We start from the raw sequence: 24,172 nt of genomic DNA, 5'->3' as shown, positions 1-24,172 counted from the left end.
TTGTTTTAAACCACCCAGTTTGTGGTACATTGTCATGGCAGCCCCAGGAAACACAGAGCGATAGAGTGAGGGACTCCTTACGACTCACAGCTGCATTTCCTAAGTGGCCCTTCCTCAGCCACAGACAAAAGTGAAAGAAGAGAGAGAAAAATCGGAAATGCAAATCTAGTTACAGCAACCAAAAAAAAAATTTTTTTTATTAGAAATATCTGAACTGCAGTTTTTTTTTAAGGTTCTGGGAAAATGTTTCTGATCAAACACTGCTGTCAAAACTCAAGCCCACTGAATCTCTATAAATGTGTCTATAAATACAGAGGCAAGGATTATTTATCCATCTTACACTTCCTCATCTCTTTGCTACAAAAGGAAGTAATCCAGACCTAATATTTAAAGTTACCAATACTATTACTATGTCATGACAAAAGAAAAACAAGATGACAAATAAAACTCTTTCAGTTTCTCCAAGATTTTATAAAGCCACAGGGACTTCTGGGCCAGGATGACTCTTAGCTCACACACTAGCCATACACAAGTCTCAAGATCCAAAAATTATCTCTATTACACATATAAGGTACGTGGCATTATAATCCACAGAAAAATTCACATATTAACACCTACAATGTACATTTGATTTTAGGAGTTTAAGTTCATTTTAGAAGTTTAACTTCAGCCTCACACTTTGGATAAATCTATAAGCAATCAGATCTTAGCGCTGTGAGGATTTCTGAGTCGCTTGATCTGATGGTCCATCCTGTGTCCATAATCATCAGGAAGCTCCAGTGGTTTTTTTACTATGGGCCCTAACCTATTAGTGAAATCAATTTAGCACACCCCAACTACTTTTTCAGTGAAACAAAATAGAATTTAGAAATCTGAGGGCATCATTCATCGTAAAGGTAAGTACTCTCCTGAAACTTTTGTTTTGGGGGGCAGGGGGGTTTGTTGTGTGTGTGTGTGTGTGTATGTAGATACTGAGTCATGCAGGCAAATATTTCTGTCTTTATTAGTCCAAACTTTGGCAGTAAACCATCAAGGGACAATGGTCCTAACAGCGGCAATCCCTTGCCGTTGTTTGAGACCCAACAGGCCAGGTGAAGGAGTGACCTTAATACAGGGGAGATGGCCGGGCGGCATGGTGACTCACGCCTGTAATCTCAGCACTTTGGGAGCCTGAGGCTGGTGGATCACCTGAGGTCAGGAGTTCGAGACCAGCCTGCCCAACATGGCAAAACCCCGTCTCTACTAAAAATACAAAAAGTTAGCCAGGCGTGGTAGCGTGCACCTGTAATCCCAGCTACTCAGGAGGCTGAGGCAGGAGAATCACTTGAACCCTGGAGGCGGAGGTTGCAGTGAGCCAAGATCGTGCCACTGTACTCCAACCTGGGCGACAAGAGCAAAACTCTGTCTCAAAAAAAAAAAAAAAAAATAGAAGGGAGATGAGCACATAGGGCTAGAGCTGTGGCCTTTAGGAAAGGGAAGCAGCCAGCCCACAGTGACCTGGCAGGAATGGAGCTGCCCACCCTCTTGTTCTCTCACTGGGGCTTCCCCAATGGCCGACCCTAACTAGAAGCCAGAGGGCAAGAAAGTCCACTCAGCTCAGCCTCCTGGGTCACAGAGGGGACTGGAAAAGGGACAAGAGCAGGTCTGGAGGAGCAAAGGAAGATTTCCAGCCACTATGACTACCAAAGTCTAAAAGCCACCCATATCAATTTATACTTTCATTAACTGAGCCTAACAACTTTTATTTCTGAGCACCAGATTGTTCCCACATCTGCCCTCTAATCCCAACCTTGAATCAAGGCTCTAATCCAATGCTGAACAACTGGTGCAAAAGATTGGCATCTTTACGAACTCAGGATTTCTGATTTCTCCAGGCCCTCACACTGCTCACCAACCCTTTCATCTGTTCTCAGTCTCCCACCTCTCCTATCCCTATCTATCAGGTTCTGTAAAGCAAAGGCCATGTCTTAGTTATCTCGGAACCCCAGGCCTGGGTGGCTAGAACACAGGCATATTCACTGAAATGTCTCAGAGACTGCGTCCTCTCCCCAGTTCCACCTACACTTCTCTTCCCACTTAGAGTCAACCCCCAAGCCTAATTACTTTGCCCCCTAAACCTCAAAGCTCATTTCTGCTTCTGCTTCAATATATCTAACCTCCACTCCCACAGCAGGACCTGAGCCAGTTCCTCCACCTCCAGTCCCAGCTCCCTCTATCTCCACTCTCTAGTGCAATCAATAAAAATGGTAGGTCCAACAATATCACCATCCTGCCCCAAATGCTTCCTTAACTCTGGCTTTGACCCTTACTCCTTCCCTACTACCCATCCCACAACTGTCCTGGAGAAACTTCCCACAATTCTATCCTCTTCTCCCCAACCTCCTCCTTCAAACAAAACATACATGTTTACCTTCAAACAGCGGTAGGCTGCCCCCACCCCTCCCTCATGTCCTGCCCCATCTTCCACTCCTACTTCCCTGGCAACTGTCCATGCATCCTTCAAACCCCTGGCCAGGTACAGCTCAAGGAGTGAAACCTGCTCAACTTCCCCACCTCCCCTTGCCCCAAAGCCCCTTGATCATACCATGCCGTTTGTTGCCATGCTCCTCTATGCCTGTTAAATCTATAAGCCCACTGGTGGCAGAAGCTGTGTCTTATTTTACTCTATATCCTCAGCAAAAAAACACAATACTGACCCAAAGTCACTGTCTAAATCTTCCTCCATGTGACTAAAGTGACTTTTAGATGATCGGATTGTTACAGGCAATCCTCACACAGGATCCCCTAATTGGAAGTCTGACTGAGACCTCACTGAGTACATGGCACATTTTACTATTATACTTTTAAGTTCTAGGGTACATGTGCACAACATGCAGGCTCATCGCATAGGTATAGATGTGCCATGCTGGTCTGCTGCAACCATCAACCTGTCATTTACATTAGGTATTTCTCCCAATGCTATCCCTCCCCAGACCCCCCACCCCACAACAGGCCCCAGTGTTTGATGTTCCCCACCCTGTGTCCAAGTGTTCTCATTGTTCAATTTCCACCTATGAGTGAGAACCTGGAGTGTTTGGTTTTCTGTCCTTGTGATAGTTTGCTCAGAATGATGGTTTCCAGCTTCATTCATGTCCCTGCAAAGAACAGGAACTCACCCTTTTTTACAGCTGCATAGTATTCCATGGTATATATGTGCTACATCTTCTTAACCCAGTCTATCATTGATGGACATTTGGGTTGGTTCCAAGTCTTTGCTATTGTGAATAGTGCTGCCATAAACATATGTGTGCATGTGTCTTTGTAGCAGCATGATTTATAATCCTTTGGGTATATACCCAGTAATGGGATCGCTGGGTCAAATGATATTTCTAGCTCTAGATCCTTGAGGAATTGCCACACTGTCTTCCAAAATGGTTGAATTAGTTTACATTCCAACCAACAGTGTAATAGCATTCCTATTTCTCCACATCCTCTCCAGCATCTGTTGTTTCCTGACTTTTTAATGATGCCATTCTAACTGGTGTGAGATGGTATCTCACTGTGGTTTTGATTTGCATTTCTCTGATGATCAGTGATGACAAGCATTATTTCATGTGTCTGTTGGCTGCATAAATGTCTTCTTTTGAGAGGTGTCTGTTCATATCCTTTGCCCACTTTGTGATGGGGTTGTTTTTTTCTTGTAAATTTGTTTAAGTTCTTTGTAGATTCTGGATATTAGCCCTTTGTCAGATGGGTAGATTGCAAAAATTTTCTCCCATTCTGTAGGTTGCCTGTTCATTCTGATGGTAGTTTCTTTTGCTATGCAGAAGCTCTTTAGTTTAATTAGATCCCATTTGTCAATTTTGGCTTTTGTTGCCATTGCTTTTGGTGTTTTAGTCATGAAGTCCTTGTCCATGCCTATGTCCTGAACGGTATTGCCTAGGTTTTCTTCTATGGTTTTTATGGTTTTAGGTCTAATATTTAAGTCTTTAATCCATCTTGAATTAATTTTTGTATAAGGTGTAAGGAAGGGATCCAGTTTCAGCTTTCTACATCTGACTAGCCCGTTTTCCCAGCACTATTTATTAAATAGGGAATCCTTTCCCCATTTCTTTTTTTTGTCAGGTTTGTCAAAGATCAGATGGTTATAGATGTGTGGTGTTATTTCTGAGGCCTCTGTTCTGTTCCATTGGTCTATATCTCTGTTTTGGTACCAGTACCATACTGTTTTGGTTACTGTAGCCTTGTAGTATAGTTTGAAGTCAGGTAGCATGATGCCTCCAGCTTTGTTCTTTATGCTTAGGATTGTCTTGGCAATAAGGGCTCTTGTTGGTTCCACATGAACTTTAAAGTAGTTTTTTCCAATTCTGTGAAGAAAGTCATTGGTAGCTTGATGGGGATGGCACTGAATCTATAAATTACCTTGGGCAGTATGGCCATTTTCACGATATTGATTCTTCCTATCCATGAGCATGGAATGTTCTTCCATTTGTTTGTGTCCTCTTTTATTTTGTCGAGCAGTGTTTTGTAATTCTCCTTGAAGAGGTCCTTCACATCCCTTGTAAGTGGGATTCCTAGGTATTACATTCCCCTTTTAGCAATTGTGAATGGGAGTTCACTCATGATTTGGCTGTTTGTCTGTTATCGGTGTACAGGAATGCTTATGATTTTTGCACACTGATTTTGTATCCTGAGACTTTGCTGAAGTTGCTTATCAGCTTATGGAGATTTTGGGCTGAGACAATGGGGTTTTCTAAATACACAATCATGTCATCTGCAAACAGGGACAACTCAGAGAGTTTAACATCCTCAACTTGAGGCAGCGGACAAGAGCAATGCAGGACATATTTATCTGGAAGATAATTGGCACTGCATCTGATAGAGACTAAATTGAGAGAAAACCTTTTTAACCGGCCTGTCTTGATATCCTGCAATCCCACCACATTGCAATCCAAAAAATGAGAGTTCAGCAACAGGGGGCAGGCTCAATTTTAGTAGCTCCTAAGACAGAGATATCATGCCTGTCAAAAATAAAGAATCCATCAAAATTGAGATAATCCAGATAATTTTAAAATCAACATGAAATTAATGAATGCTGAAAATCAAACATTATTCAAACACAAGAGACTGCATCACACAAACCTGCATGAAGCAAAAACATTATGTTGCTTCATGGAAAATCCATAACTACAGAGCACTCAGTCTGAAAAATCTAAGAAGCAAGTCAACCTGTCAGAATTTGAAACTGTTATTTAAGACAATCAGTGTGGCAGATATAATGGACCACTAAACTACTGCCTACAGCAAATGTGGAGATGATGAGGCATTTCAAGATAATCAAGAGAAAAGTTGCACTTAGATTTAAAAATATGTATATCTACCAGATATAAAGACTCCAAACTTACAAACACCATGTTGACTACAAGCTCATTCTCATTTTTATTTTAAAAATGTGGAATTTGACAAAGTTTAGCAAGCATTTATAGTATCTACACTATATATCAAATACTGTGCTAAAAACAGAGATAAGAAAATAAATAAGACTCATTCTCTTTTCTTGGGATGTAGAGACGATAAGGAGGAAGCAGATCCAAGAGAGATTACTTCAAGGCATCAAAGGAAATTTCTGAGCGACTGGACATGTGGTGGAATATGAGGGAGGTGTGAAGGATATCCAGGTTTCTAGATTAGACAACCAAGTGAATGATGGTGCCATGTGCGCAGTAACAGGCTACAAGGAATGGGGCAAGCAGATTCACAGAGAATAGAGTGGGCTTGAATTGTCTGTGGGACATCCAGGTAATGAAGTCCAGAGGCAGGCAGATATTGGGGTCTGGAGCAAGTTCAGGGCTAGAAGTGTGTATTTACGGGTAGGTGAAGCCATGTGGTGAATGAGATTCCATGGAGGACGAGGCCAGAACCCCAGTGTACCAACATACAAGAAGATGGTAGAGAGGGCATCTGTGAAGACTCAAAGAAGACAGATGTTTAAAAATCCTGAAAAGCCCCTGGGTAAGACTCTGTCTCAAAAAAAAAAAAAAAAAAAAATCCTGAAAAGCCCATGAGTAGAGAGTTTTAAAAGGTGGGGGCATCATCAAAAACAAGAAGTAAAAGGTAACCATGGCCTTTAGCTACTAGATCTTGATAATTTTGTTGAAAACAGTTTTGCAGGGGAATGTGTGAAAACCAGCATAACCAACCAAGTGATGAGGCCTTAACAGACATACTACAAAGTTAGGTAATTTATTCCCCAATTTTCTGAAAATGCTCCATTTTAAGTTTATACACACATTTTTAAACTCATGCAAATTAAGCAAAATGTGAGTATATTCGTAACAAAATGGAGAGCTACATTAAGACAGCATGAAAATCCCTTAGGGCAGCACCCAAGGACCATCAGCATCTGGTCCAAATTAGTGTGTGCACCCACTCCTCTCCAGGCTATGCTCAACTTTTCACAACTCCCTCAACCACTTTCTTCCCTCCACCTAGAATGTCTTATCTCACTTTTCTCCTGCAAAATTCCTCATCATCTTTCGAAATGGCTTCAGTGTCTTCTCTTTCAAAGAGAAAGACTTTGAAATGTCTACAATATAGACATTATTTGTCTATATTGTATCCCTGCAAACATACCACTAAAGCAAAACTGGCTTATTCACGTGTGTGCCTTATCATCCAGGAGGCCATGAAACTCATCAAAACCAGAGAGTGGCTGCTTTATCTTCACAGCTAGTAGAGCCATTCTAGCTGAGGCACTAGACATGTGAGTGAAGATGCCATCTTGAGCATCCCAGACCTAAAAAACATCACACAGAGACTTCCACCATGTGCTTGGTCCAAATTCCTGACCTACACAATCATGTTGTTGAGTGGTATTTTCAGCTACTATATTTTGGTGATAGTTTGTAATACAACAAGAGATAGCTGCAACAGGTGGTGATGGATGCATGGTAAAAGAATTACTTCTTTGAAAAGAACTTACTGATACCCTACTATGACCTGGTGCTCTTCTAGGAGCTAAGGGTTCAGAAATGAACAAAAGAGACAAATATCTCTACCTTTATTGAAGTTAATATTCTAGTGATGGAGACAAGAAATACAGTTAAAATAAGTGGTAAGGTAGGAAGAATATGGTCTGTAGACAGAACTAAATCAGGGAAGGGCAATAGAAAGGGTGCTCAGAAGGTTATAATCATAAATAGGGTGGTTAGGAAGGCTTCCTGAAGAAGAAAACAATTATTTAAGACGGAAACTATGAAAGAAGCAGATAGGTGGATAACTGAGAGAAAATATTTTAGGAAGAGAGAAAACAGCACTAGGTAAGAGTCTGTCTGGCATGCTTGAATAACATGACAAGAGATCAGTATGACTGAGACAGAACAGACAGCTGTGTGGTAGATGATGAGGTCAGAGAGGTAAAATATAGGGTGCTGGAGTCCTCAAGACCTTCCAGGTTCGATGATTCACCAAGAGAACTCAAGGAACTCAGCATATACTCATACTCATGGATATAAATTTTTTTAAGACAACATCTTGCTCTGTTGCCCAGGCTGGAGTGCAGTGATGCACTCTCGGCTCACTGCAATCTCCACCTCCCAGGTTCACGTGAGTCTCCTGCCTCAGCCTCCCAAGTAGCTGGGATTACAGGTGTGTGCCACCACGTCTGGCTAATTTTTGTATTTTTAGTAGAGATGGGGTTTCACCATGTTGCCCAGGCTGGTCTTGAACTCCTGAGCTCAGGTGATTCGCCCACCTCAGCCCCCAAAGTGCTAGGATTACAGGTGTGAGCCACCGTGCCAGGCCCTTCATGGATATAATTTATTAGTGAAAAGATACAAAGCCAAATCAGCAAAAGAAACTGGCATTCAGAGCGAAGTCTGCAGGAAACCAGGCACAAGCTTCCAAGGGTCTTCCCTTAGTGGAGAGGACTTGCTTAATTCCCCCAGCAGTGAGTTCTTACCACATGTGTGAAATGTTACCTACCAGGAACACTCATTAGTGACTATAAGCACCCAAGGTTTTTACTGCGGACTGATCACATAGGCACCTTCTGCTTAGCATATACAAAAATTCCAGACTCCCAGAAAAAGAGCAGGTGTTCAGCATAAGCCATATTGTTTGCAGAAACAGTTTTGCACAGTGAGCCATTCCGATAAGGGAATGATGGTAGCCCTCCACAAATCTAACTTTCCAGATGCCACCAGCCAAGGCCCCACTTCGCAAGCAGGGCTTTCTAAGGATAGCAGTCTCAGGCCTGCTACATTATCTTTTTCTGCACAGATAGTCAGATCATGTAGCACTTCCAAGGCCATTTAGGAGAGATGTGCACCATCGGAAGATCTTCAGTAGAAGAATGACATGACCTGATTATAATTTTAAATTATCACTCTAGCTTTTGTGTTAAGGAGAGACAGTAATGTGGGAGTCTCGGGGGCAGAAATGGAGACACTAAAGTCTATCTAAAGAAAAAAATAATAAAAATCAAGCTCCAGTATACTAACAGGAAAGAGACTGAAAAGTAGTCAGATTCCAAATCTAGTATGAGAGCAGAGTCAACCAGATGTGCAGACTGACTGTATGTGGATCATGAGAGAAAAACGTTGGTCAAGGGTGATGACAAGCATTTCTGGTGAACAGCTACAAAGATGGCCTCGCCATTTAATGACATGCTTAGATTGTAGGAGGACTTGATTTGGAGTTGGGGATTAGGAATTCATTTGGGGGCATGCTATAAGTGTAAGATGCCTACCAGATGTCCAGGCAAAAGGTCAAGAGAGCCATATATAGAGCTGGCAGTTCAGGGAAGACACCTGGGCTGGAACCACCCCAGTGGTATTTGGAGCCATATTACTGTAAGCAGAGAGAGACAGGTGGAGATTTAAGAATTGAGTCCTGGGGTACTGTAGTGCTAAGACGTAGAGGAGGAAAGAAGGAACCACCAAAGAGCCTGAGAATGGACAATAGATAGGAAAAAAGTCAGGAGAGTGTAGGTTCCAGGAAGCATGTGTTTAAGATGTTTAGTATTTTTAAATTTTTTTATTTCCATAAATTATTGGGGAACAGGTGGTGATTCATTACATGACTAAGTTCTTTAGTGGTGATTTGTGAGATTTTGGTGCATCCATCACCCGAGCAGTATGCACGGCACCCAGTTTGTGGTCTTTTATCCCTCGTGCCCTTCCCACCCTTTCTCCCTGAGTCCCTGAAGTCCTTTGTGTCAGTGAGAACTCCCACTTATGAGTGAGAACATACAATGTTTGGGTTTCCATTCCGGATTTACTTCACTTGCCATAATAGTCTCCAATCTCATCCAGGTTGCTGCAAATGCCATTAATTCAGTCTTTCTTTTAATGGCTGAGGTGTATTCCTTTATATATATATGGATATATATATATATGGATATATATAAATATATATATGGATATATATATATATGGATATATATAAATATATATATGGATATATATAAATATATATATGGATATATATATGGATATATATAAATATATATATGGATATATATATGGATATATATAAATATATATATGGATATATATATATGGATATATATAAATATATATATGGATATATATATGGATATATATATATGGATATATATAAATATATATATGGATATATATATATGGATATATATAAATATATATATCCATATATATGTATATAGCCATATATACATATATATCCATATATATGTATATATCCTTATATATACATATATATACACACACACACACACACACACACACACACACACACCCCACAGATTCTTTACCCACTCGTTGACTGATGGGCATTTGGGTTTGTTCCACGCTTTTGCAGTTGCAAAGTGTGCTGCTAAACATGCATGTGCAAGTATCTTTTTCGTATAATGACTTATTTTCCTCTGGGTAGATACCCAGTAGTGGGATTGCTGGATCAAATGGTAGCTCTACTTTTAGTTCTTTAAGGAATCTCCACACTATTTTTCATAGTGGTTGTACTAGTTTACATTCCAACCAGCAGTGTAGAAGTGTTCACTGTTCACCACATCCACACCAACACCTATTTTTTAAAAATTTTTTGATGATGGCCATTCTTGCAGGAGTGAGGTGGTATCACACTGTGATTTTGAGTTGCACTTCCCTGATCATTAGTGATGTTGAGCATTTTTTCATGTTTGTTGGCCATTTCTATATCTTCTTTTGAGAATTGTCTATTCATGTCCTCGGCCCTCTTTTTTGATGGGTTTGTTTTTTTTCTTGCTAATTTGTTTGAGTTCATTGTAGATTCTGGATATTAGTCCTTTGTCAGCTGTACAGATTGCAAAGATTTTCTCCCACTCTATGGGTTGTCTGTTTACACTGCTGACTGTTCCTTTTGCCATGGAAAAGCTCTGATTTCAAACTATACTATAAGACCATAGTCACCAAACAGCACAGTACTAGTATAAAAATAGGCTCATAGACCATTGGAACAGAAATAGAGAACCCAAAAATAAACCCAAATACTTACAGTCAACTGATTTTCAACAAAGCAAACGAAAACATTAAGTGGGGAAAGCACACCCTATTCAACAAATGGTGCTGCGATAATTGGCAAGCCACATGTAGGAGAATGAAGCTGGATCCTCATCTCTCAACGTTACATAAAAATCAACTCAAAGTGGATCAAGGATTTAAATCTAAGACCTGAAACTACAACATTCTGTAAGATAACATTGGAAAAACCCTTCTAGACATTGGCTTAGGCAAGGATTTCATGACCAAGAACCCAAAAGCAAATGCAATAAAAACAAAGATAAATAGCTGGGACTTAATTAAACGGAAGATGTTTAGTATTTCTATCAGTCGAGAAGCATCTAAATCTCACTAAAAATGGCCCAGATTTTTGTTCACTGCTCCTTCTTGGCCCACTCTCCACCCAGTACCAGAGACAGAGGATGTACATCCTCAGCCTGTTGCACCAAAGGTGTAAACTGAGGCCAACCTGGGCTTACTCTCAAACCCAGCTAGTTTTTGTGCTAGTGTCTAGGTGGAGCATTTAAGGTTTAAAGGCTCTGTCTACCACCTGTGGATACCAAAGAGTGGCTGAAGATCCCTTTCTGATGGCAAAGTTCTCAACAGAACTGAGTAGCAATGTCAAGTTAAGGACTGCCTGGGATCTGGTCTTTAAGCCAGTGGTTTCCAAAAGCAGCTGACAGAACCCATCAGAAGAGCATTGGATCTGAACTGTCCACTAAGGCAAGCCATTTGTGGCGATTTACATTTAAATTAAAATTTAAAATTCAGTTCCTCAGTTGCACTAGGCACATTTCAAATACTTAACAACCACATATGTCTAGTGGCTGCCCTCTTGAAAGATGCAGATCTAGAACATCTCTTCATCCCAGAAAGTTCTATTGCACTACATTGCTTTAGATTTTCCAAGAGAGGCCCAAAGCTCTGAATGTTTAACACACTCTTCAGATGTCTTTAACAGTCCACTCATAAAATAGTCTCACAAAAATCTGACAACATTACCACTTGCCCAACTTCTTTAAAGGGAATCTGTAGCACAGAACACCCTGGGAATGAATTCCTGGTTAACTAAGCCACTTGATTAAGCACAGGGCCTCAAGCTACAAATCAGGGCTGTGGCTCCCAATTGCGCAAAGGGCAATTAACTCAGCTCAGATAACCAGCCAAACCCGGTTCAGCAAACCCTATGTGCATGGATTACACACAGAGGGTGTGTGGGGATGTGTGTGTGAGAGGGAGAGAAAGAGAAAGAGGAGGGAGGAGAGAGAAGATCCAGGAGCACAAACTCAAATGCCCACCAGGCCAAATAGCAACCATGAATTAAGGCCATAAGTGAGAAAATAAGCACAGAGTAAAAACAGTCAAGCATGATGACAATAACTTATCCTCACCGTTAGGGAAGCAATAATGGAGACTGGAGCATTAATAATTCTTTCTAAAGAGAGCAGAGGTGTCTCAGCTCCAACTGATGGTTGCTATGTGGGAAAGTAAAGCCCAGCATTGTCAGAGCTTCCGATTTGCTTTTCCCCCAAAGAAGATAGGAATCTGGAGTTTTGCATGAAATCTCAAAATATTTAAATGCTGACAACTAAGTCAAAATATAACACTGAGCAGACCTACAAAAATATGTCTGTGGGTCACAGCAGGCCCCACGAGCCCTCTGTTTGCAAACTTAGAAGCTGCTCAATGCAAGCTGAGTAGCAGAACCAAAACCAAGTTGGAAGCATGTGTAATGCTGATGGCGAGTCAGTTCTGTCCACATGCTGTAAAGAAGTGAGGTCTGAATAGGAAATAAAGCACTCAAGTAAGTCAGTGCCCAATCAATTGAAAAGCATTTGAGGAATCCAGTCTGGGCCTAGCTTATGTATACAAGAACCTTAAAATCTATTTAGGTAACAAGGCATCAAAGCCTGAAAAGTTTAGAAATTCAAGAGTTCTAGCCTATTCCTCCAGGCTACTCCCACACATTATCATACCAGATTCTTCTTACTACACAAATTCTCTTAGATTCCGATCCCACAGTTAATCAGGGAATGGAATTGTTAGTCTAATCAGACTACTCCCAGTTCTGGGAAGCTGCCTCAACTTGTAAAACAAACATATTATTCAAAATATCTGAATACAGAAAAGATTCATCTTGAAAACCCTATCAAATATAATTTTTCCTTTTCAAAAAAGGGTGTACTCACATACACAGTCAGAGCCACAAATTGGCCTTTGTAAATTCCAGCATGCCCGCTATCCCACGAATTCAATGCTCTTATTTCTCATTCATTCCAACCCCAGAACACACTATACATCCTCATTACTAGACAAGCCTTTCCCTTATTCACTTCATCCTCAGTGAATACACACACACACACACACACACACACACACACACACAGTCAGCCCTCTGCATCCATGCATTCCGCATCTGCAGATTCAACCAACCACAGATCAAAAATATTTAGAAAAAAAACTATGTGTACTGAACACACACACACAATTTTCTTGTCACTATTCCCTAAACAGTATAGTATAACAACTGTTTAAATAGTTTTTACATTGTATTAGGTATTATAAATAATCTAGAGATGACTTAAAGTATACAGGAGGATGTGTGTAGCTTACATGCAAACACTGCAGCATTTTATATCAGGAACTTGTGCATCTGCAGATTTTGGTATCCGAGGGAAGTCCTGGAACCAATCCCCTGTGGATACTAAGGGACAATTGTCTATATAAAATGAATGTTCACTTTATGCAATTATTTGAGCACCTTCTATAGGAAGAATTCTTTAAGGGTAGGAGTAGGAGTATTCCTAATGGCACTAAAAGGTCAATAAATACTCTAACAAATTCCATGCTTTTATTTGTTTGTTTTTTTTTTAATGAGAAAAGGCCAGAAATGTCAAAATTCATTTTGAAAAACAATGTGCAATAAATTCACTTTCTGTAAATCAGTGAAAGACACTTAAAAGGTTTGAATCCCTGGACAGCAAGGTTTTAAGCCCTGCACTTCATAATAATAATCCCATTAACAAATAACATGTATTGTGCTTATTCTGTTGCTTAATAACAGACTGGTGTGTAGATATCTAAGACACAGTATCTGCCATCAAAAGAGTTTAAAATCCAATGAGTTCAGCCAACGAAAAGATTAGAGGAGTAGATTAGTGATTCTCAACCTTGGCTGGGCATTAGAATCACCTGGAGTGCTTTTTAAAATACCTATGCCCAGGACCCACTCCTAACCCAATGAATGAGAATCTTGGGGGAAGGGACACAGGTATTTGTAATGTTTAAAATGTTTAATGTGAAAATTAGAGGTGACTGAAGTTCAGCCAGGGTTAAGAGTCCCTGCAGGATACAGCTCAATTACCCATTCACCTGTGACACATAATTTTGATGATAAATTTAACTAATTACTCAACGATCCCCACCATGAGCACATAAGAAGACAATCACTTCTCCACTAACAACTTCACTAAATTGGATTTGGAGGCTGGGACACTGATAAAGTGTCAGGATTCGGAGATAAGCAATCCCACAGTTCTCACCTCTCAGTCCACCACGTTTCCAATGGAGTTCATCAAATGGTGGCAGGAACCTCAAAGGCCCAGACTTCAGAGCATAATTAAAGCCTTCCCAAAAGCTCCCCCTGTATCTTCAGGATCGCATCAACCTCTGGCCTTATCTGATGTTGATTCAGGCGGCTCCCAACATTCCACAAATACGTTTTCTTTGTTCTCAACAGGTAGCGGTTACTTCTCAGACGCTGTCCACGAAATATAGAATGGCATTCTTGGACTTCACTTACTTTTCAAACTTCAGAAACCTCAACTTCATCCTCAATCTTGAAATCTGTCTTTCTCCCATCTACATTACTCAGTGCCTCAGAAAATAATGGACTTACTTTACATTCATGTTCCCACCAAATTTGGTTCTTTATAGCACTCGCCACCTGGATGTCTAAGATATTGCCCATTTTCCCATTTGTAGTTAGACTGAGGAATATTTTTCATAGTTGATTTGCAAATCCTATAATATTTGCCTCAGAAACTAGATTTTCTACATGTAGACCTCATAAAATATATAATTAAGAGAAACTTGTGGATATCCCATCAGTATTCCAGAAGCAAAATTGCTATTTTTAGGTTGATGTGATATAGCAGTTAGTAGATAGAAATGTCTTTTTAAATCAAGCATTAAAAAACAAACAATATGGATAAATTCCAATTCATAACAACATATATAGTACTAGGCTATGCAGTTAATGGCTGAGAGCAAACATCCAGAGACACAGTTCCTGGTTTCTAAACCCAAATTTACGACTTACTTGTCATGTCTCTGTGTCTCTTTTTCCCCTGATTTGTAAAATGGGGATAATAATAGTACCTATCTCCTAAGGTTGTTGGGAGAAATAAGTCATAAGCATAAAGTTCCTAAAACAGGGCCTGCACAGAATAAGCACAATACATGTTATTTGTTAGTGTGATTATTATTACGAAGTGCAGAAATTCACTGATTTACAGAAAGTGAATTTATTACACATTGTTTTTCAAATTGAATTTTGACATTTCTGGCCTTTTCTCATTTAAAAAAATGAATAAAAGCATGGAATTTGTTAGAGTATTTATTGACCTTTTAGTGCCATTATGAATACGATTTAATATTAGTTAAATCTTGTTATGATTACAATATTATTTAAAATAAAACTATGGGAGAAGAATACTTGGTGAGGGGAAAAATCATCACTTACTCCTTCTTAAAATGAAATTTTAAAAGTGAAAATAAGAGGAAGGATTTATATGCTGCAGGTTACCTTTAAATGCCACATTCACTAATATATAAATGTAAACAGAAAAATATAAGTCTGGTAATAATAGTAAACTGATCAATGCAATTACATTGTTCTGTGATATTATAAGTTACGTTTCCATTCCAGAATGTCAATAGTTTTTTAACACCTTTTAAGATCAAATTATAGTGAATTAAATATCAGCTGGTTAGTTCTCTTCATGTTATTTACAAGCTTGTAGTTTATCTCTTACTTGGATAGCCCCCTGTACTAAACTTCTAAATATACAAGATTTGAGAGCATAAATTATTTAATAGTTAAAAAGTAACTTCAATTTGGTAAGACAATCCCTCAATGAGATCTATTTCAATAATCTGTCTGGAGTAATGTTGTTACTATTAATCTTAGCTCACTTTCAAAAGTTAGTGAAATATGATTTAATAGACAATTGGTTACTTGTTTAAATCTCAGTTAACTGAATTACATGATTTAAACAGCAAACACTATTTTAACAATGGCAAACACATATGCACGTGCACACACACACATAACTGCAGTAGATTTTCACACAGCTTTATAAACCACTTTAATTTTTTCCCTCCTCTACCTCAATTCCATCAGTAAAGAGTTCATCTTTAGGGGTTATATTTAATATATTAACAGACCTTTCATTGTACTCTCCTCCAGTTCTTGAGTATCCAAAGCAATATGCACATGTATTTGTCCAGAGCTGAAGTTTTTTTCTGTATAATAATTCTTCATGGAGGCAAAGAAGGTGCAAGTATTTTCTTAAACCCCTAAGGTATACACTTGTAAGAAACAATTACTTTTATGCTTTGGATAACTGATAAGAAGTTAAAAGAAATTAAAACTTACATTTTTCCATCACTAGATTGACCAACCCACTATTTTAGTCACATGGCATTTGACCAAATGTTAAGAGAACCATTGGCCACTAAAACAAGAATTTGTGACTTGCCCTGTTTGAGGAGCATTTGGGACATACAAAATGTTCCATGCGAAGATTCAAAAAATTAAAAGGTTATTCAATGCCTTCATTTAAAAGTTTCACTGAGGAAGTCCCAGAAGCCCAATGTTACCCAAATACTTGGCATAAGTTCTAGTGCCAGATATGTTCTCAACATGTATTGCACACTTAAAAAAAAATTGTCACTTAATTTATACTTGTTCCTGACTTCAGCTACAGAGCTAGGAATGTCTTTCTCATTTTAATAGTCACTCAGGACCTGACAACAGCCCACACACATAGTAAATGGCCATAGAATCTGTGACATTAAACTGAAAACACTCAAAATGGAGACAGGTTGGCTAAGCAAACAGCATTCTCCCACCTGTGTTCCTGCCCAAGTCACTGCGACAGGGCAGCTCACAAGGCTGAAACTCCAAAGGCCCCATCAATTGTAACTTCCGAGTGTGTGTCACTGGCACAATCAACTTTCTAACTCCAAGGAGCCTAAGTGAGGCGGGCCTTAATGGGTCAAAAATCACACTTAGGTGAGCAGCACCTTTTAAGACGTTCCCTCAAACAAGTTCTAAACCAGTGGTTCTCAAACTTCAGTGGGCATTCCAATCACCTGGGGATCTCGTTAAAGAGCAGATCCTGAGTCGGTGGGTTTGGAGTAAGTCCCCATATTGGGCAGTTCTAAGAAGCTCCCAAGAGATTCCAATGCTGCAGGTCCACTCACGACCCTCGGAGCTCAAGGCCCACAAACACCCAAAGACACCCACATCACTGATATTAGCAATAGACAACAGCTGCAGCTACAGGCAGTGCCCCATTAATCCCCTGGGTTTTCTGCATCCCCCCCTGAGTGTCGCCACCGGGTCGCACCTGGCAGGTGCCTTGGCTGCAGCCGCGCCCCCCTCCTCCGCGCCGCGCTCACCTTCTCCCGGGTCTTCAGGTACCGCTGCAGCGCCTGCTGGGTGAGCTCGCCGACGCGCAGCTGGCCCTCCTTGCAGGGCACCACGATGCCCGTCCTGCCGAAGCACACGGTCACTTTCATCCTGGCCCCCGGCGACCACGCCGGGCCAGGCCGAACAGGTGTCTGACCCCGCGGGCGCAGCCCCCACTCTCGGAGGACGCCCGGGGTGGGTGGGCCCGGAGACCCGGGGCGCCGCTCCCCGGAACACCCTGAGGCCCGGAGGCTCGCGGCAGCGCCCCTTCAACCTGGCCAGGCGGCAGGTGGCGGGAATCGGGGAGGGGCGGCCGCGGAAAGGGGTTACCTCCCAGGTGCCCGGCGGCCCGGGACGCGGCAGCTCCGCGGCCCGGCTCCTCCTCCTCCTCCTCCCGCTCCTACTCCTGCCCGGCCCAGGCGGCTGCTCCGCGCCCACCAAAGCGAAACTGCCGGCCCTTCCCTGTCGCTGGCCCTGGCCCTGGCCCTGGCGGCGTTGGCAGGGCCGGCCCCAAGCCCGGAGCTGGAGTGGGCGGCGGCGGCGGCGGCGGCGGCGCACGGGGCCAGAGTTGGGAGGAAACTTTTGCGCCGGCTCCCAACTCCTCTGCGGCGCCCGCGCTCTGGGCTCCCGCGGTCCCGGGGACGGCCTGGGCCCGGCTCTTAAAGGGGCCGCGGCGCTCCCGGGCCCCGCCGCACGCTGGGCGACGACGTGCCCCGGCCCTGCGGGCCAGTAACTGGAGCCCGGGAGCCTCGTCTCGTCACCTGGGTCTCTCCCTGGCTCTCTCCCTCTCGCACGCATGCACACGGAGCTCTGGGGAGCTGTAAGGGGACCCGAGGGCTACACGCTCGAGGATTGAAACCGGATCTCAGAAAGAACACCCGAGGGAAGAGCGAGGAGACTGCAGAGCTGCGCCCTTCACAGGAGGGGACTGCAGCAAGATGCAAAAGGAGCCCAGGAGCAGGTGCTTCTAGTCACGCCCACCAAAAACACCCAAGGGGCGAGGCTGCAGGGTGCTGAGATGCAGGAGTGCCCCGAGGGCCTGTTAGGAACTCGCCTTAAGCACAGCCCTTGCCGCTGCCCTCAGGAGCCCTGGAATAGCAGAGCTGAAGCGAACCTTGGAGAGAACGCGCCGGTGGAAACTTTTCCTTTTACAGACCCTCGAGGACACTGAGTATTTGGCCAAAGGTCACACCCAAGACCCAGATATGATCGCGTGTGTTGACACATAGCCTTCTGGAATGCGACTACCGTTGTGCATTTTATTAGGAAAAAAAAAGTTAACATCCTTAGGCTCATGATTTGGCAGGTGTGTATCCATCACCAATTGAAATGGGAATATGTGGGGGAAACCAACAAACTACGTTAGTTTCATTCTTAGCTCTCATGTAAATGAGCTCCTTTGAGCTTAACAGCTACCCTGTAGGTAGATATTATTCTTCGCATCTTGTGCATCAAGAATGGTGCTCGGAGAGGTCAAGAGACTAAGCAGACCATGGTGTTAGTTCTGTTGAAAAGAACTCAGGTCTTCTGAGCTCAATCTCTGGTCTCTCCCTGCAGTTTTCTTAGCCATCCAGTTCATCCAGCAAGACCCTCAGGGCTGCATCATGTGTTTCTCTACAGAAGGATGTGCTCCTATGTGGACACCTTTAAATTGAACTTGAATTGCCTAGGATGGTATGATAATGCAGAGGAGATTAAATTCATGGGTTTCAAGAGGTTTTTTAAAAAAATAAATTTTAGCTCATTCATACATTCAGTAAGTATATACTGGTTGTCTTCTATGTATAGAAAGTCAGTGGCAAACCAAGAGGATCACGTAAACCAAGTCCATTGTAATTTGCTTGTAAATCCAATACAAACTAATTTACATTTAAATAAACCAAAGACAGAATTGATCACCTCATAAAATCAGAAGATCCAGAGGGCACTCCATTGAGGCAAGGTTGAAAGCAGGAACTCAAACTATGTCCTCAGGGGCCAGCTAGCTCTGTCCAGCTCTTAGCTCTATCTGTTCCTCAGTGTGGTCTCCATTCTCAGGCCAGCTCTCTTCAAAGGAGACACTTTATCCTCTTTTTAGAGATGAGGAGCTGAGGCCAAAGGAAGTTAAATGATTCAGTTAAAATCTCATTCTTAGAAAGTAGCAGAGGCTGGCTTAAAACCCAGGTCATCTGATTCCAGAGTCTTCATCGTAACTGCTGTGCTGTTTCTTACATGAGAAGTACCAATGAGTGAATCAAACAAACAAATAGATACTGATGCCATGCATTAATGTGTGGCCCTCACTTTTAATATTCGGTATTTCATGGACCTATAGAATGGTACAGAGCAAAGATTTTCCACTGATGAAATAACTTTGCATGTTGCCATCCTTCCTGCATCGTGGCTTTTTGCTTTACAGTTGCTCCAGACTCATTTTCTGCTGCTTGGGTCATGAATAGCTCCTCCTCTTCGCCACAAATTCCCTCTTAGCCCAGCTTTAGCTCCTTCCCAATATCTAGAACCTCCCACCCCAAGTCCTGGCTTTGAGAATCCCCAAGTGAACCATAAAGAACACTCCGGCTCTCCCAATTCCACTTGGGAAGTTGGAATCGGGACCTAGGGGATGCAGCAGAGGCCATGCCATTGTGAGATGAAGGAAGAGATGACTCTAGACAAGGATGTGAACAGTGCATTGTGCAATCCTGCACACCATGGGGTGACCTTTTATAGCCCTAAGTTAGTATGAAGAGTTTAGTGTTTACATTTCATGTTTATTAAATAGCCAGGTTTAATTTGTTATTCAGCCTCATCACAGCATATATAGAAACAATTTACCATATATTATCAAGGGATTAAAAAAAAGAACACAACTGCAACACACAGTCATTCATGCCCAGCAAATTCCTAAATCAATATTTCATGCCCCATGGGACCTCCTGGGCAGAAGACAATAAATAATTTGCCTTGATTGAGTAACACTAGAAGATGCCAAGCCTGGGTTCCATTTTCTTGTTTTGCCTGCTTGGTAGATAAATATGCCTGTGATGTGATATTTTTCCATTTGTTATCCAACAGCTTAGCAAGTACTGGAGTAGCCAGTAAAGAAGTGTTATACAGAGAAAGAACAATAATCCTGACCAATATTATTAAACCACCCTGCCTTGCGGAAGTATAACTAAAATGTCAGGTGCTATCAGGTATACATTGAATGAAGAATGATAATATTTAATCTATAGTTGACCAGTAATTGAGTCTCATGTTTTGTACTGTTAAACAAAATATTTTTACCTTTCAAGGAATTATTTATAGCAAGTACTATTTATCACAAAAAATTGAATCAATTTTACTAATTAAATTAACTTATTTCTAAAACCCTTGGAGCATTAGTATAAAAGATCACATTCTTTGCTTCCTTCTGAAAGCAGGTGCAAGAATGATTGCATAAATAATGGAAGAGAAAAATGGGTATTCGTTTTCATTTTTTCCCTTTTATATTTAAAAGCAAATGGTCTGGGTTATTGTTTAACTGGACAAGAATGGATTCTTCTTTAGAGCTGTTTGTCTCTAAATACTGCATGGCATTCATTTGTTGACATTTTTGGTTATTTATTTCTGTAGCTGTCCTGGATGCACAAATAACAATGCTCTTCACCCTAAGGGGAATATTATGGGCCACCGGCTTTTTGGAAGGTCCATTTTTTGCCCATCCTATAAGTAAGACTCACAAGTCTTCACAAATGGTACAGCTATACCACCCCTCCTTATATTGAATTCTACTCTGTAGAAACTAATATTCTCCCTAAGTTTGTTTTCTTGAAAAGGAGCTGAATCATGAAACGAGCATCTCTTAAAAAAAAAAAAAAAAAAAAAGTAAAATGAGCAACCAAAAGCAAGGAAACTGTTCTGATGCTGTTATATTAAGTTAATTTTGATTATTAATTAGTTGTTTTCCTCAATGTGTGATCTCCTTCTCTGAAGCTCACCGGGGCCCATTAACAGTAAGCACAGGAATAGGCCCTACTCTGGATAGGACCAAGTCCTTTCACCTCTAGGGATCTGTAGAAGACTGTTAGAAAGAGGGCCAATAGCAGTGGTCATTGGTGCTCTCCAGCAAGCTCAGCTGTCCAACGATAGCTTTGAGGTAAGGGTGCAACCAAGGGTTCTCTTTTCAATTCTGCTTACTTTACCAAAAGCCACTTTCTGATTCTCATTTATATCCCTTTACTTGGAGAGGAAGTGAACGGGCATCCATGTAATTGACAGAAGGTAGAGAGAGATTTGGGCCTGGACATTTCAGTGTGTAAGTCATGTGTGCGCAGTGATAAGCTAAGTAATCTTAGTCATATGTCACTATCCTTTTTTGTAAAATGGGATGATAACTCTATTTTAAGATGTAATATACATAAAGCACTCAACACATAGTAGGCAAGATATATTGCCCTCTTTCAACTTTTTTTCCACTTACTAGCATTTCTAAATGTCACTTGTTTTCAGTGAGTCTGAAACTACTTGCAAAGTGAAACAATTCAAATGATACGCAGAAACTGCACATCAAGTACACAACTGCTGGAGACAAAGTGTAACTAGCTCTGTAATGAGGGTGCCAGGACCATAGCAAAACTAATGTTAAGATGTGTATTCTAATTCACAATCTACATATTATTTCATTTGATGCTCAAAAAGCAATCCAGAAACATTTAATCTAGTATCTGAGAATCACAGAATTACAGAGCTGAATGGGGCCTTGCAGATTACCTGATACAATATCCTCATTTTGTAGATGAGGAAACTGGATTAGAGAAGTCAAGGAAACTGGTTCAGCCAGAATCAGAACCCAGAACCTCTTGATCATAGTCCAGCGCTTTCTTCACTTCCCTGTCTGTCTGGTAACAGAATTTATAACATTAGATATTTGACCAACATTAGTTTAAGGCTTTGTGGTTTGTTGTTGTTGTTGAGACAGAGTCTAGCTCTGTTGCACAGGCTGGAGTGCAGTGGTGCAATCTTGGCTCACTGAAGCCTCTGCTTCCTGGGTTCAAGCAATTCTCCTGCCTCAGCCTGCTGAGTAGCTGGAATTACAGATGTGTGCCACCATACCTGGCTAATTTTTGTATTTTTAGTAGAGACGAGTTTTCGCCATGTTGGCCAGGCTGGTCTTGAACTCCTAACTTCAAGTGATCTGCCTTTTTTGACCTCCCAAAGTGCTGGGATTACAGGTGTGAGCCACCGGAGCCAGCCATGGCTCAAGGCTTTGAACTCTCACTGGGCTAGGAAGTGCTGGTATGGTGTTCATTCTTCTACCTATTCCTTCAGTTTCAATTTAAACTTAAGATTCTGAACACTTATTCTCCCCACAATTGTAAATATCAAAAAAGTTTGCTGAGTATTTAAATGACTATTGCAGAAAATTATAAACCACCAAAGGATTTTAAGCAGGACAGTAACATGATCGGATTTGTGTTTGGTGGAATGCAGAGGACCTGAGAGACAGGCAGAAGCCCCATCTTAGTTCATTCAATCCACCATTCATTTTCTAATGCAACAGTAGTTTTTCAACACCTGTAATGTAACTGAGCACAAAGTGACTATGAAGCTTAGACCCTAGTGAGGAAGACAGATAATAAATGACTAATCAAATGAACAAAATATTTGCACATTGTTATAAAGTATAATAAAAGGTACAAACAGCAGGGTTGTGTAATAGAGAATAATTGGGTAAGGGAGAACCTATTTATATTGGATTGGTAAGAGAAAATAAGTTACTTTGGGAAGAACCCAGAGAAAAGGTGAACAGTAAATGCAAATATCTCTGAGATAAGACCAAGAGTGATGTGTTTTAGGAATTAAGAAAAAGCCAGTTTGGTTCCTGGAGCATTAAGGAGCCAAAAGACAGGCAGGAAATGAGGTAGAAGAGATTGTCTACAGCAGTGGCCTCCTAGAAGACTAAGGCAATACAGATGATGAAGAGGGGAAGATTGGGGATATCTTTCCGAATTTGTGATAGATGGAGGTTGGTAAGCTTTGGGGAAAAATTAAGACACATTGTTTTCTAGTTCAGACAACTAGTTAATAAGTGACATCATTGGCCGGGCACAGTGGCTCACGCCTGTAATCCCAGCACTTTGGGAGGCCGAGATGGGTGGATCACCTGAAGTCAGGAGTTCAAGACCAGCCTGCCCAACATAGCGAAACCCCGTCTCTACTAAAAATACACAAATTAGCCAGGCATGGTGGTGTGCACCTGTAATCCCAGCTACTCAGGAGGCTGAGGGAGGAGAATCACTTGAATCCAGGAGGAGGAGGTTGCAGTGAGCCAAGATCGTGCCAGTACACTCCAGCCTGGGCGACAAAGTGAGACTCCATCTCAAAAAAAAAAAAAAAAAAAAAAAAAAAAGAAGAAGAAGAAGAAGAAGAAGTGACATTATTAGTTAAAGCTAAGGAAGTTGGAAAGTGGGGAGGCCTTTGCAGATGTTAGGGAAAAAAAAGAGTAAGTTCAGTTGGGACATTCTAAGTTTGATGTGCCCGCGAAGCAACCAGGTAAAAATGTTTAGTCAGCTGGAAATACAAGTTTGGAGCTCAGGAGAAAGTCTAAAGACTATATATTGAGATTCGGGGGTCATAGATTGAAGCTCAACTTGTCAGAAGAGAAGAGATCATCCAAAGAAGGAGTTTAAGATGAAAAGGCAATAGGGCTTAGACTAGAATCCTGGAAAATGCCGATATTCAAAAAGAGGGAGATCTGGAGAAGTTACATATGTGTATAATGATGAATTGTTAATGATGATAAGGTATTATTCTTATTCTCTATAAGGTATTATCAATGTCAAAGATGTGATAAGAAAGGGCGCTGCTGCCCTAGTGAAGACACAACAGTAGAAAGCAGGAAATTGAATGTTAAGAACGGAAAGCAAGAGTGTTTGACCAGAACAGATAGGTTTCATCGGAGCATAACATAGGATATAAGGCTAGAAAGATTCAGGAAGAGGAAAATGATTCAGGG

General features: G+C 41.3%; 1 protein-coding gene across 3 annotated transcripts in view; it reads right to left on the bottom strand.

Annotated features, from left to right (window-relative positions):
* The window catches only part of PARD3B (par-3 family cell polarity regulator beta), a 1,084,399-nt gene that overhangs the window by 1,055,438 nt on the left and 4,789 nt on the right, over positions 1-24,172 (bottom strand). The window contains exon 1 of one of the 3 annotated variants that reach the window (XM_019022741.4): positions 17,184-18,102. The exons of 1 other annotated variant lie outside the window; for it this stretch is intronic. In XM_019022741.4, the coding sequence (XP_018878286.3) occupies positions 17,184-17,303 (120 nt within the window). In that variant the 5' untranslated portion in view covers positions 17,304-18,102. Of the gene's footprint in view, positions 1-17,183; positions 18,103-24,172 lie in introns of those variants that run through there. One more of the 3 variants, XM_019022742.3, reaches the window with a different exon arrangement.

The sequence above is a fragment of the Gorilla gorilla genome, chromosome 11 (genome assembly GCF_029281585.2).
Source record: "Gorilla gorilla gorilla isolate KB3781 chromosome 11, NHGRI_mGorGor1-v2.1_pri, whole genome shotgun sequence".
Classification (NCBI taxonomy): domain Eukaryota; kingdom Metazoa; phylum Chordata; class Mammalia; order Primates; family Hominidae; genus Gorilla; species Gorilla gorilla.
This window is presented reverse-complemented; position numbering and strand designations above follow the sequence as displayed.